This window comes from Drosophila elegans, unplaced genomic scaffold, assembly GCF_018152505.1.
Source record: "Drosophila elegans isolate 14027-0461.03 unplaced genomic scaffold, ASM1815250v1 contig_149, whole genome shotgun sequence".
NCBI classification, from domain to species: Eukaryota; Metazoa; Arthropoda; class Insecta; order Diptera; family Drosophilidae; genus Drosophila; species Drosophila elegans.
The window spans coordinates 6,931,262-6,946,189 of record NW_024545513.1 but is presented as its reverse complement, the minus strand read 5'-3'; the positions used below and the strand labels follow the sequence as shown (position 1 = coordinate 6,946,189).

Here is a 14,928-nt window from a genome sequence, read left to right as displayed (position 1 = left end):
TCTTAATTTCAAGCTGATTCAAACAAAATTTGAAAGGCATACATAAATATGTAGTCTTTAATCGTAAGATATTTTTTGATAAAAATTTAATCTTATATATCAAAGATTTTTTTTTTCAAAACTCGAAACCAAAATTTTAATTGCCATCACATTTTTATAAGTTCTTCGATTAAAGACTAGTTTATTGTTATATTTAACCAGATATAAACTATTGCAAAACAAAATCCTTTTTTCACATAATTATTCAATATTTTTAAATACAAAAACTACTAAAATGTTTTAATCCTTTAGATACTGTAGTTCAGTTTTCATATTTTTTTGCGCTGTAGCAAGTCTTTTACCCCTTAAAAATATGTTTAAAGACTGTTTATGTTATTTATCCATTTCTATGGCACTCTTAATAAACTGTGCAATCAACTTACAGCCGGCACGAAATCCTTGTGGTCGATGTACTTCTTGACCTTCTTCAGGGTTTCGTCCTTCATGTGCTCCTTGTCGTACTCGAACAGCCGCTTGATGAAGTTAATGTCGGCCATAATGGCTTTGGCCGATGCCCAAGTGGGTCTGTAATAAACACATTTAATGGGGTGAGAAAGTGAGATGATAGGAATGTACCCACTTGACGCCCAGCAGGATGCAAACGGCCTCCATGCAGAACTGCACCAGAGCCGGCGGCGTGGTGAAGGACTTCAGCTCGTTGATGTCCGCCTTGGTCAGACCCTTGAGCGCATCCTCCGCCTCGCGTAGGGCCGGCATGGCTATCTCCAGATCCTTGCTGGCATCCTCGGAGATCGCCTGGGCCACAGCCGCCTTCTCCTTGGCATTCATCTCGTCCTCCAGCACGCTCTGCTTCACTGCATCCGCCTGCTTGGTCTCCCTGGTCAGGTTGTCCACCAGCGACTTCATCATGGCCGACTTCTCATCCAGCTGGGGCACCATCACCTCCAGTTCCTTGCCCATGACGGCGATCTAAGTATAGAAATAGAGTGTTATACTCTCTAAAGATTAAAGGAGCTATAAACTGTACTGGTAAGAATTTGCTACTCAATTTAAATACTTTTTATTTGATTATCATCCACTACATTTATTTATAATATTTTATTTGACTACCACATAAAACTAAATATTTGAATATTAAATCATGACATTTAATATGCACTGTATTTAACATTTTATTTTAAATTCTATTATGATATATAACATTTTGTATTCAATAGGCATATATATTAATTTCCCTTTTAATCAGTGTACACTGGAAAAAATAACGAAATTAATCCAGGTATATTAAACTCAATGTAATTTAATATTTAATTTGACTATTTTAATCAAACTTAAATAAAATGCATTTAATACAAATAGGACCAACTTTCAATTTTTCACATTAATTCAAATATTTCAATATATTATAATGTGCGTTGTATTTAAAATTTTATTTTTAATTTAATTATCAGGTTATCCATCCTATTGGAGTCACTTACCACTTCATTGGTCTCCAGCAGCTTGTTCAGCCCATTGGCAATTCGCTTCCTCTTGGCAATGATCTCCATGTTCTTGATCTTCAGCAGATTCTGGTAGAGCTTTAGCAACTCCAGATAGCTACTGGGCGTGGTGTAGTAGTGTCTCTTCATCTCCTTGTAAAATTTCACCGAGGCATCCTCAACGGTCTGTGGGGGATTTGTCCATTACCAGAAGAAGCTACTCATCATGGGTCTAATCCCACACTCACCTTGTGCATGAACACCGTGGTGCTGGCCAGCGAGACGCGATCCTCCATGTTGGGCGTGATCTTGGTCAGCAGCCCAAGGGCCACCGAGTAGAGGGCCTCCGTGGGCCAGCTGGTGAACCAGTCGATGGTGGTGCAGTTGACCAGCGAGGGGAACATGCGGCATCGGCGCCGGAAGGCATCGCCCACCGGACTCATCGACATCACCACATGCAGATTGTTGCGCACCCGGTTGATGAAGAACTTGTAGATGTCATCACGCGTGCAGAGCTAAACCACATGATCAAAATGATTTAATAGTGCTACCATGTCGACTATATAGTATTTGGAATACCCACATCATCTTTCCTGAACTCATTACACCCGTCGCGGGCATCCAAGATGACCTTCTCGAACTCATCACCCTCGAACAGATTGGGCACCTCGCCGGAATTGAGGATGTTGTTGATGTCCTCGAGGAACTCCTCCTCCACAATCTGGCTGTCGATCAGTAGGAAGGTCACCGGTTGGTTTTCAATCTGTTAAAGAAAAAAATAATAAATAATAAATAATAATTTCGGCAAAAATGTATTAAAAGTTTTAAGTTTGCTAAACAAACTCTTTCCCTTTAATGCTCATATGTTTGTCAACTTTATCCGGATCGACTTGTAGTTTTTAGGACGAAATGGGTATACCTCAAGAGCTTGCACAAAATAATGTTTTAAAATTTCAAACTAGCAAATGGGTAAGTAAATAGGTGAGTAACCTCCTGAAATACTCACGCCAGCGATCCGGTAGAGGACGCGCAGATCCTCGTGGAAGGCGTTGAGGTCGTAGTTGCGCCGCATCTCGATCTGCCAGCAGTTGTACTCGTTGACGTGCGAGGCCAGACGGGTGAGGGACTGTTTGCCCATGCCGGCCACGCCCACCAGCAGCCCATTGCCGCGATCGCTGCGCAAGAGGCGCGCCAGCCGCACCGTGTGCTCCATGGCGTCCTGGAAGAGGATCAGGTGCATCTGCTTGCCCACCGCCACCGTGTTGTAGTCGGCAATGTAGTCGTTGAGCACGCTCTCCAGCTTGCCCTGATCCCTGATCTCGTCGTAGATGCGTTCGTTCTTCGGTTTGCCAAAGACCATGAAGTCGCCAAAGAGAATGGGCGGTTCGGCATCATCGATCACCGGGCGATCGAAGTGCTCCAGGCAGACGTCCCGCATTAACGACTTGAACAGCTGCTTGTCGTCGTGGTCGATCAGGCGGTCGTGGAAGACGCGCGTGGTCTCGTGGTAGAAGAGCCGCAGGATCTGGTTCTCCTGGTTGTAGTTCAGATTGCTGGCCTGCAGGATGCCCTGTATGCACTTGGACAGGTCGCGCAGATTGAAGATATAGTGCGATCGATCCGGCGTGGGCAGCATCACATTGGCCACCCGCATGTACACGTCCACACAGGCATTGACCATGGCCTCGGAGAGATTGCGCACCGCCGACGAGAAGGTCTGCAGGAAGCCGCGCAGTATGCCATTGAAGATCTGGGTAAGGGTCTCCTCGTTCGGTTTTGGTAGCGAGAACAGGGCGAAGTGCCGGACGAAGCGCGGCGTCAGTGGGTTGCGTCCTCCACCTGGCGGAGCACAGGCACAGCCCAGGACCACGTCGAGGATCTCCTTCCAGTAGAGCTTTTCGCGGTCGTAGAAGCCTTTGAAGTCGAGGAACTGACGCAGCAGCTCAATGGCCGGCGAGGCGCCATACGTGTCCAGCTTGGGCATGTTCACGTCGTCGATGAACACGATCACCGTCTTGCCCACCGGAGCACCCAGCTGCGTCTTCTTGCGCTTCTCCAGCGGCCCCTCGATCATCTCCTGGGTGCGCACACTGCTCGTCTGGGCGGAGAAGTTCAGGATCACCGGTATGACACGGCCCTCGGACAGGCGTTTCATGCAACTGATGGCCAGCACCGTCTTGCCCACGCCCGTGTCCCCAGTGAACATGACGGGCATGCCCCGTTTGAACAGCAGATCGGACACATAGCTGGAGGGGATTGGCATTGAGCACGGAGATCTGGATACTACTACTACTACTACACTGGCAGAGGAGCCATCTCACCCATATTTGGTGGTGTCCACCGTGGGCACCTGCATGTCGTAGTAGGAGGTCTCCGGATCGAACACAAACTTGGCCATTATATCCAGCCAGTTGCCCCAGTCCATTTTCTCCAGGTCGATGCGATAGTTCCACATGGAATAGTTGGGCAGGCTGTTTGGCAATAGAGATATAAAGTTGCGCTCAAAATAATAGTAGCTTTTTAGCTCAAGAATAATATCAATCAAAATTAGTTTGGGAGCAATTTTGGAAATTTGTTTTTATTTATACTATAAACTAAATGGGGCAAATCTAAAAATCTACAAATCTACAATTATCATATGTATAATATTTTAAAACATTTTTTAAAAAGAATTATAAACAAAAAATTCTTTTTTAATTTTAATTTGAAAAACATTTTCATTCCAATTCAAAGTGCAGATGAACGACGATTAATGGTTACTTCAATTAATTGCTAAAAAATCATTTACTTAACTAATTCGAAATGTTAATTTTAAGGAATTATTTTACAGTTTTTTTTTAAGTCTAATTTTGTTGAGTGATTAGTTAGCATTATAATTAATGAAATAAATATTGTCCTATGTCTCAAAGATATGTTTTAAGCATTTTACATTTTTCCACTACCTAAATGCAGAGGTGCTCAATTTAATTAGTTAATTAATTAAGTTAAAAGATTAGCGATGAAAAATAAATAATCTATATAATTGTGGATAGTTTGCACATTGTTAGTGTCTACTGTGTGCAATTGCAAAGGCGTGATGGTACAGTGAGCCCCCCCTCCCACCTACTCTTACCTCATATTCGGATGCTGGGAAATGGCCCGGCTCCACTGCTCCTCGAAGGACACCTTCTCCGCATCCTTGAGATTCGAGGCAACGGCCCAGAGCACCGCCCAGGCGAAGATCTTGGTCAGCAGCTCCTTGGCCTGCACCTCGGCCAGCGGTGTCCACTTGACCGCCTCCAGCTGGGATGAGATCAGCTCGCAGCACAGTCGCACCTTGGAGTTGAGCACCTGATGGATGGTATACACCGCCCGCTTCCGTTCGATCTTCAGCGCCTTGTCGAAGTGGCCCACGAAGAGCTGGTAGCAGAACTCGGCCAGCGGTGCCGGCAGCTTGTGCCGCATGTCCACCTCGCGCCAGGTGTCGATCAGCGGCATCCAGCCGAGGTCGCCGGGGTCCACGTACACCATGCCGCACCGCGAGACGGTGGCTGGGGAGGCCTGCAGCAGGTCCTGCACCTCGAAGAGCATGTGGATCCAGGCGGTCAGCTTGATGCGCTCCGAGTTGGCCAGGCACAGCATCTTGTTGTCGTCCAGCACCGTGTTCAGGTTCTCGATCCACACCGCATCCACGGGCCCGTCGCACATGATCCACTGGTGGATCTCATCTGCAAAAAAAAAATAAATAAATTAAGTAAATAAATAAATAAAATAGGCAAAAATACAGCTAGCAAACAATATTTTGGTAACTGAATTAGATCATTTTTTTGTCATTATAAAATGCATTTAAAAAATAAGTTTTGCAAAAAAAAAATTAAATAAATAAAAAAAAAAATAATAATAAAAATTTAAAATAGTAACAACACAGCTAACAAAAAATATTATGGTATAAAAATCAAATACAAAAAATGAAAAAAATCATTAAATAAACAATATTTTGGTATAACAACTTAATAACTTTTTCTTTTCAATATAAATGAGTCGATTTGGCTTATATTATTCATATTTGCAAGTAGAGTGTTTTTACTAACGAAAATTATTTTGAGAACTTTCCGTAAAAATAGGACAACTCTAACAAAATTTAATTAATCCGGGTATATTAATCTGTAGTCGTAAAATATTTTTAAATATTTGTAAAGATAAATAAAAACAATAAGAAATTATTGTTATCATACAACATAGAAAGATAAAAATGCCTCAGGTTAAAGCCCTTACCTTCTATGGTGGTGGCCGTTCGCACGGCCAATCCCAGGAGACCATCCTGCCATTCCAGCGTCTTGGGATCCACATAGCCGTACAGCTCGTTCATGGTCACCGCCTTGGGGTTCATGGTCTGGATGACGACGGGCCGGAAGTTTGGGTCCTGCACCTCGTTCTCGAAGAGATGCGCAAGGGCGAACTCGAGGGCGTGCAGCACCACGGACTTGCCGCCGCCAGTGGGACCCACCAGCATCACGCCCCAGCGGACGCACATCGTCTCGTAGAGTTGCAGACACTTGCGGATCGTGGTCGGCACCGCCTGCAGGTTCTTCTGCCGCAGTCCCAGTCGCAAGCTCTCCTCCAGATGCGGATGCTGTGAGTCCGGCAGCTCGACGCCGGGAAACAGATCGCTGAGGATGCCGCGGAACAGGACCGCATCGTCGGCCAGGAACTTGGGTATGTTGGAGTCCCGCAGGGCGGCAATCAGGGTGATGTCCTCGCGTTGATCGGGCGACGCTCGCTTAAGGGCACCGGCCATCACCAGCACCGATTTCACGGCTCGCATGCCGAAGTCGTAGTGATTCTGCTGGCTCAGCTGCTGGCTGCACAGCTGGTACATCTGCACCATCTTGCGGGCCAGGATCTTGGGGTCCTCGAAGCCCTCCGAGTACAGGATCACCTCCGAGATGAGCGCGTAGTCGGGCACCATCATGGAGATGGGTCGGAACAGGGCCTTCAGATTGTCGGGCAGCTCGGTGCGACCCGCGTAGCCGGGATTCATCGTGATGAACACACAGCAGGAGTGATTGATCTTGATCTCGCGACCCTCGAAGACGAAGCTATTTGAAAAAGACGAAAAAGGTGATATAGACCCTTATGAAAAATGCAAAATTTGGTAAAAAAAACATATGACGAAGAGTGATGGGAATTATTAGATAAGTCGTTTAGCTGTGCAGTTTATTTTGGCCAAGTTATATAACATTTTTTTTTTGACAAAAATCATGATGTATGAAATATGCAAATATTGATCATAAAATTAATTTTGTAAGATCCGCGGGGAATGGAAAATACAGTTTCTCAAACTGGACAATTTCTGGCTGTACAGCCTATTTTCGTCAAGTTACAACAAACAGAATATTAAGAAATGTGTTTTTTTTTTTTGAAAAATCTTCAAAAACCCAAAACAAAAATCCTAAAATTGGTTTTACACCAACAAGATTAAAATATATCTCTTTTACTAAAATAAACCTGTCATATGTTTGTTTTCAATAAGTTTATGTTAGTAAATATGTGAAACTCGCAAATATGTTTAATATATTGTATAAAAACTAAGGTTAACTAAGGTTAACTTACCGCTTCACCCGCATGGCCTTGGCCGTCCGGATGGTGATCAACTGCTGGGCAATCACGGACAGCACCTCGATGTCGATGCGGTTGAACTCGTCGAAGCAGCACCAGGCACCGCACTGGGCCAGTCCCGAGAAGAAGCGCCCCATCATCTTGTAGTCGAGGCCATCCGAGCAGTTGAAGACGACGCACTGTTTGGCCAGCGCCTTGGCCAGATCCTTGGTGGTCTCGGTCTTGCCCGTTCCGGCCGGTCCAGCCGGTGCTCCGCCCAGGTCCATCTGGAAGGCGCCCATCAGGCAGAGGTAGCAGCGATCGGTCAGCGGGGTCAGCACGAGGACACCACCTGCCCCCAAATACTCATAGTAGTAGGGTATGTTTGCGGCAGCCATGCGGGAGTAGACCGATTCCGTCTCATCGGCCCAGTAAAATCGCAGCATCTTCAGCCAGTTGAAGTCGGTTCTGCAAGGGAATATAAATTTGGTGATTATTTACACAAATGCTTACAAATTGTGTAAATACTTTTGTATTTAATATATATATTTCCAAATCCCAGTAAAGGGCAAAAAAAGGCCATTTTCTGGAATTTTTCGACCGAAAACTACTAAACTTTTTCAAACGATCAATAAATTATCTTAAAGTACATCAATTAAATATATTTATCAAATTATTTAATATTTATTTAAAAAAGATCTGTTTAATAAATGTCCTCTGATTTTGATTTGCGTTGACCAAATTGGCAAAAAATGTCATTTGGCTTAATAAAAATACCACTATAAAATAGTCTTTAATCAAATTGTTTATAAAAACATGAAATTTAAACAAAATGGCTGACAATTAATATATGTGTTTTGATTTCTAAAAAAGATCGGTTCGGTAGTTTTAAAATTACTTATACTACTAGAAAAACTCATTTTAAAATTTATATTAATTGGCTACCCAGCGGATTCTTTTCTTTTAAATGCTCATATCTTTGTCAAGTTTGTTTGGATCGACTTTGGTATTTTAACGGCACATTATAAGATAGTTATAATAAAATGTAAAACATATTAAAGTACCGGGTTAACCCCTTAAACACTCACGCCTTGCAGACCTCCTTTTCGATCAGCATGCGCACCGAGTCCTTGGCATGCACATCGATGGTGATGAGGGCGCAGAGGACCTTGCGCAGCAGCGAACTGATGCTCTTCCTGGTCAAGGCGGCCAGGGCGCCCAGATCCTTGAGGCACTTCACCTCGAACTTGCCCATCTTCTCGATGATGTTGAGGGGATTGCGCTCCTTGCCCTCGTAGATGCGATGGATGTCGGCGGCCCACTGCACCTGGGAGACGGTCAACACCACCTGGTTGGGATGGTCCTGGAACCACTCCTCGCGCTCCTTGGCCGGATAGCACTGGTATCCGAACCGCATGTACCGCTTGTCGGCCACGAACATGGCCTCCTCCACCTTGCTCAGCCACTCTTCGACGGCCCCACGGGCCTTCAGTCCCTTGCCGAACTGCAGCTTCTCGCCCTCGGGCGACAGGAAGGCCACAATATCGTTGGTGGCCACCATCTTCCCGTCGCCGCCCTCCTTGGTTCCAAACTCCAGCCGGTAGATGGCGTCGAAGCACTTGCGCAGGTGCGGCTGCACTGCCTGCGGAATGCGCGTTTGGGCCAGGATCTCCAGCAGCTCATCGTTGGACAGAAAGTAGAATCTACAGGAACAAATTTTGTAACAAATTAAGACCAACATACAAAGACAAACATAGTAGCTAGTCTATCGATCACTGAATGCATGGCCTTTAATTCTGGCTTTGTTTTATAATAAATTGTCTTTATTTTTGTATACTATGTTAAATGTTTTTATTTTGTATAACTTTTTTAATTTATACCACTCTTATATTCAAAGATACTCACAAATCTTTTGTCTTACTATACACATAACTATTTAGTTTCTTGAGTTAAAATTCTTTTGAAATACCTAAACTAGGTATATAAAATCAATGTCTAAAAATGCAAAGTATATTTATCGCCTCAGAATGTATTCAATTAAAAGAACTTTATTATCTAAAGGTAATTGCTAATCGTTTGACAACCTTATATACACACCTAATAATTAAGTATCTTGAGATAAATATGTTTTTAAATATAATAATAAATAAACACAAGAACTGGCTATCAAAAATCATACTTTACTTTTTGTCGAAATTTTCAAAAATGTATTTTTTAAAAATTATTTTATATAATATTGAGCAATATACATAACAAACGAATATAATCTAAATCAATGAATTGAATATTTTCCAATGTTTTTAATGTACCTTGAATATACAAATATTCTTACCTGGGGAACACCACCCGCTTCACCTCCAAGTAGGCCTCCAATCCTCTGGAGATGAGGTCCAGCAACCGGTTGTTCTCCAACAGGACCTTATGCACCTCCACACTGGACATGGTGGGCAGGGCCAGGGCCACCTTCTTCGCCTGCCGCACCGTCTCCTTGAAGCTTTTGTCCACCGTGAAGAACATCTTGGCCTCGTGGGGCAGCTGCCGCTGGATATCCGCCGAGGCGAAGATGGCCTCCAGGTAAATCCAAGCGCCCTGGCAATCCATCCAGCTTTCTGTTGGACGAAACGGGTGAGTTGTAATATTTTAAAATTAGGCATTCTTATTTTTTAAGTTCTATCCTAGGATATCTTAAATTCTGCAAATGCTAAAAAGGATAAACCATTACTTGATTTATGCCATATTTGTTTATAAATTCAAAGTTAGTTAAGCTTCAACTGGCCGAAAGAAATTTTCATTTTCTTTTTTCCTCGACTTTTCACATTAAGATTTCTTTACTAAATATAAGGATACCCACCAAAGGTCTTGCTAAACTGATCCATGGCGTTAATCCACTCGTTCACTTTTCCCTTGATGGGGCCCACAAACTTGGAGGCGGCTATGGTGTTGATATTCACATTGGAGTCGTCCAGGACCGCCTGGAGCTCCTCGGTGCCGGCCAGGATGAAGACATCCTTGGCGTCGTGGTGCGACACAATGGACAGCTCCGTCTCCTTCCAGGTGGCTTCGATGGCCTTCAGCATGTTCTCCAGCTGCACCTCGCCGGTGGCCTGCGAGGATATCTGCATCAGGGCCTCGCCGATATTCACATCGTCGAAAGCGTGCACATCCTCGTACGTTTGGATCTTAATGTCCTTCTCCTGGAAGAACTTTCGATTCAGCAGATCCTCGATCTCCGCCCAGTGACGCTAAAGGAAGATAATAAAGGAAGAAAAATTAAAGGTCTCCAATATGGTTTAGGTACAAGAAAGTAAATCATTGTTTTGAAAAGCTTAAAAATTCCTCGAACAGAATAAAATATAAATAAAATTGAAAAATAAATAAAATAGGAAACTTACAGCTCTGAGATTGGGATTACGCAGGTAGCCAATCACGGGTAGCTTCTCCCTGAAGGCCTCTGCGGACTTAAAGAGCACGGGCACAATGTTGTTATCGGGCAGGTACTTTTGGAACTGCAGACAGTTCTTGATGGTCTTGGCATTGAGCTCGACCAAGTCGTTGACCGTGAGGGTGCCGAAATCGGCTGCTATCCACTCGGCCAGCGATTCCTCCCAGTCGGACCAGGTGCGGTACAGATTCTGGCGCATCCGTATGTCGTAGAAGCCGTTGGCCATCTCCTCGTACATGGTCAGATCGATCTGGAACTCCTTCTGGTAGCCCAGGAATTCGTCGGCTCTCTCGCGGCATTTGTTTAGGCTCTCCAGCAAGTCGTCCAGCTTATTGGTGACCGACAATCGGTTGGAATTGGCCTGCAACACATTCGATTTGAGTAGAAACATTAATTGATAAAATATTAAAAACAAAATTATCTTTAGTCTTTAAAAAATAATCTTTATAAATTCCGAGGAAATCTTTCCTCGGTTAACTAAAGAACTACTTTTATTTTGACCGCAACTGTATGATAAGTAATAAGTATAGGGAGTAATATATTCTTGAAACTTTCTGACTACAAATTTCAAAAACAACCAACCCAAAATTGTTTTACTCATGTAAATGTAAATGGATTTTGACTTAGAATACCATTAAATAATTATACTGTCAGGGTAATTAAAACTTAATGCACTCACATCCAGAAGCCATGGCTGCAGAGCTTCAATGGCCACCTCGTGTATCTCCTCCTTGAGTGTCGCTATGTCATCCTGCATGGCGTCCTCCAGCCGATTGATGAACTCCTGCCGCTTTTCCCTGATCTCCTCCAGCGTCTCCCGCGTTCGATTCAAATAGTCCTCGGTGTCCATGTAGTCCTCCTTGGCCTGGTCTTCGATCGGTATGCCAAAGTCCTTGATAATCAGCAGCAGGTCGTGCACATAGTCTATGCCATCGAAAATCTCGTCCAGTTCGGATGAGCACTGGTCCAGGAATCGGATGTGGGCCACAATTTCCAGCGTTTCGTGCGGCTCATAGCAGATCCGGCCAAAGAAGTCCTGGGCCTCCTCGTAGAGCCTTGTGGTCTCCTCCTCGGCCAATTTGGGCAGGTAGGTGGCCAGGACGTTCTGGAGTCGCGAGCAAACTGGCGTCACCGTATCCTTGAAGTTCGTCTGGGTGAGCTTCAGTTGTCCCAGGTACACATACTCCAAGATTCCGTCTAAAGCTCTCAAATTATTGCAGTACCTATCGCAGTAGGCCCGCAGCACTTGAAGATCTGAAATGAGATGTGGGCTATGTAGTTTTTCTTTGTGTGTTATTATTTTATTATTATTATACCTCTCTCTGTGTCAAGAACAGCGGGATCTGTGCTGTTGTCTATCTCAAAGTTCTCACGTATTTCCATGAACCGCTGGGTATAAAGACTAGCTCTATCATAAGCATTGCGGATCAACGCGAACATGTTTTTGCTGGCGAGGAAATCAATACATCATTATAATATTTACTTATATTTTAGAAATATCTACCGATTAAACTGGAATTGTTGATCAGAGCGCAGCAAAAAGTGCAAATCGGGGGCTCCATCGTATAGCACCTCCTCCTGACGACCCATAATCGAGGGTCTAAAATCATATCAAGTCAATACAATGTGTATATAGTCTTCGGGTGTACCTAAAACTTGTGTTTAGGTACAATTTTGTGGTATCTTAAACCCCACCTAGGTAGGTTACGGTTTTAAATAACCTTAAGCATAAGCTATGTTAGGTATTTAGGTTCTGAAATTTTTTTTTTTTATGTTTTCGAATTTAATTTTTAATCTTTTCTATGTGTCAGTAAATGGCATAATTTTAAAGCAAGGTAGAAATAATGATGTGGGTTTTTACAACCTCGAGAATTTAACTGACCTCAAAAAGCTCTTATTTATTCAAATTCAACCTAAAAATGTGTTTTATTTTTACCTTTGTTGTACCTTTAACCTCACCAGATACTTAAATATCGTGTACCATACCTAAGTACCTATTTTTGCCAAAAAAAAAAAAAAAAAACTAGTACTTTCCTAACACTGTGAGTATTCAACATATCATCTGCAAATTTAACCAACTTACTTAGTGTACTGCAAGAAGTAGGGATCAGTGGTTAATGGGTGGATATCGAGGACCGTCTCAAGTATAAGCCCTGTGATGCGCTGAAAGATAATCCTGATCACATCCTCCGAGGGCTCCACATCAATGCGATCGGGCAGCAGTCGCAACATGGCCAAAAAGAACGGACTCTGCGGCTTGTCCTCCGGCCGTTGCCTCTCAACCGGCTTGTCCACCCGATTGTGTCTGTTTATATCCTCCTCCGAAGGACCAAGCTCATCGTGCAACTCGAAGGCCTGGGCCAAATCGGCGAAACTTTTGATCGTAATGCGGTACAGCATTTGGTAGATCATCATGTCGCAGTAGGTGAGAAAACTAATCGAAATAGTCAATTGAAATGTGATCAAAATATTGATGGTTATCGTATTCAGGCCTACTTGGTCAAGGTCTTGCAAAAGGCTCGCTTTCGAGCGCGATCCATAAAGCTGTGCGCCTCACGCATTTTCTTCAGCGACGGGTAGTAGTTGATCTCGTCATCCGGATAGAAACCACGTGCTTGAATTGCTTCCGTGCAGGATCGATCTTTTATGGGGTGTACAAAGAAGACAATTTTATAAGGGATTTTGTTGGTGCTTTGCAATGATTACCTATCCTTAAAGCAATAAATTGCAAATTTTTCTTATAAGATGCTTTTAAAATGTCTAATTGAGGCTTATAGCTCATACAAAGAAAAATTGTCTAAAAGTATGCAAACATATTTTTAAAAGCGGAAGTCCAATAGATTCGTTGATAAAGATAACCTTATATTTTCCACTGCATACTTTTAGGCATCTTTAGGAGTGATTATAAAACCTTAGTGATTTTTGTGAAAAGTTAATGCTTTTCCTTGAGAATTGGTCAATTAAACATAACACTCACATATGGTCTTGCCAATGAACTCCCGAAAATCGATAAATGTCTTGCGGAGCTGCTCGTAGAGGCGCATGTGCACTTCCAGGAAGTAGAACGGATGCCAGTTCTCGATGTTGGAGACATTCACGAAATTAAGTCGCTGCATCTGGACAATTTCGTTGCGCATGCGCAGAATTGCCTTGGCCAGATGGGGAATCACGATGAAGAGGTTATTTTGCAGATAGTCGCGTGCTTCGTTCAGTTTTCGCCACTTGATCGTCTTTTGCCACACCTAAAATGTGCAAATTAAAGATAGTATTTGTTTAATACCAAAATAGTGTGGTCAATAAATTACTCAACTAAAAATATTTTATGTTATAATACTCTTTAAAAAGGTAGGACAATTACATTTATTTAAATTAAAGGGTGTTGGCCTTTGAGTATGTATATTGATTAATGGGTTTTACTAAATTAAATTAAAAAAATAGCATCAAAATTAAATAGAAAATATTATTCTTTAGGGTTTGTTCAACAAAAACGATTTAAAACTAAACCCTGATTTAGGGTTGTGTTATTTTGGCGAACCTTACCTTGAACCCCTTCCACAGCCGGAAGATGGCGAAGGATCGTATCTGGACGATGCTGAGGAACTGCTCGAACTCCTGCTGCCACTGGTCCAGTGGCGTGAAGAAGTTCTCGGAGCAGTGCCAGTAGGTGACCCCGTGGCGGGTGACGGTGTAGAAGGGTTCGTAGGTGTTCAGCTCCTTGTACTCCACCTGGCGCAGGCTGTACGGGGTGAAGTACTCGCTGTCGTGGGGCAGCATGTAGTCCATGTAGACGAACGTGTCGTCGGGCATGTTGCGCATCCGGTTGATAATGAGATTGAGGTCGGGAATGAGGGAGGCACCGGTGGTGATTTTGGTGGTGCTGGCGCTGCGCGATTTGCCACCACCACCCGCTGAAATCACGGATTTTTTGATGGAGAAGTTAAGCCGGTACCTGGGCGTCTTCTTCTTTTTTCCGCCGGCCATGCTCTCCGACGGGCCGGCGCTGCTGCCATCGTTGCCATCGTTACCATCGCTTTCTAATCGCTCCACGGACTGGCGCTTTACGTGATCCTCGGCGGTCAGTGGCATTTTGCTGTTGGCCTCGTTGTTGGGATCTGCACCATCTCCCGCCGACTGCCGCCTTCTCAGCCTCATCCTCCTTCTCCGCTCCCCGCCACCGTCGTCGTCGCCCTCGGCTTTATCTTCGTCCTTGCCCCGATCCCTGCCCTTATCCTTGATGACCACTCGGCGGCTGGACATTACGGAAATCGGCGCCCGACGGTGCCGACCTGGAAAAGTGATGGGGTTTCGATCGGCTTCGCACCGACTGACAGCTGTTATTTGTTTGTTTTTCCTGTTTGTTTTCCCGTCGCTATGTCTACTGTTGTCACCCTGCCGGAAAAGTCAAGAACTGTGTTTAAAAACAAGCGGTTC

General features: G+C 43.9%; 1 protein-coding gene across 1 annotated transcript in view; it reads right to left on the bottom strand.

The window, feature by feature from the left end:
• Positions 1 to 14,865, bottom strand: part of LOC108142456 (dynein heavy chain 6, axonemal) — a 20,972-nt gene extending 6,107 nt beyond the window's left edge. Inside the window, exons 1-21 of the mRNA XM_017266332.2 lie at positions 14,038 to 14,865; positions 13,475 to 13,739; positions 12,994 to 13,138; positions 12,581 to 12,931; positions 12,002 to 12,097; positions 11,814 to 11,944; positions 11,177 to 11,751; positions 10,448 to 10,858; positions 9,907 to 10,297; positions 9,388 to 9,664; positions 8,144 to 8,758; positions 7,071 to 7,523; positions 5,733 to 6,556; positions 4,591 to 5,185; positions 3,800 to 3,949; positions 2,485 to 3,724; positions 2,062 to 2,241; positions 1,727 to 1,993; positions 1,479 to 1,664; positions 620 to 969; positions 423 to 564 (exon numbers count right to left, since the gene is read on the bottom strand). Coding sequence (XP_017121821.1) covers positions 423 to 564; positions 620 to 969; positions 1,479 to 1,664; positions 1,727 to 1,993; positions 2,062 to 2,241; positions 2,485 to 3,724; positions 3,800 to 3,949; positions 4,591 to 5,185; positions 5,733 to 6,556; positions 7,071 to 7,523; positions 8,144 to 8,758; positions 9,388 to 9,664; positions 9,907 to 10,297; positions 10,448 to 10,858; positions 11,177 to 11,751; positions 11,814 to 11,944; positions 12,002 to 12,097; positions 12,581 to 12,931; positions 12,994 to 13,138; positions 13,475 to 13,739; positions 14,038 to 14,754 — 8,361 coding nt within the window. The 5' untranslated portion in view covers positions 14,755 to 14,865. The remainder of the gene's footprint in view (positions 1 to 422; positions 565 to 619; positions 970 to 1,478; positions 1,665 to 1,726; positions 1,994 to 2,061; positions 2,242 to 2,484; positions 3,725 to 3,799; positions 3,950 to 4,590; positions 5,186 to 5,732; positions 6,557 to 7,070; positions 7,524 to 8,143; positions 8,759 to 9,387; positions 9,665 to 9,906; positions 10,298 to 10,447; positions 10,859 to 11,176; positions 11,752 to 11,813; positions 11,945 to 12,001; positions 12,098 to 12,580; positions 12,932 to 12,993; positions 13,139 to 13,474; positions 13,740 to 14,037) is intronic.
• Between the last annotated feature and the right edge of the window lie 63 nt (positions 14,866 to 14,928).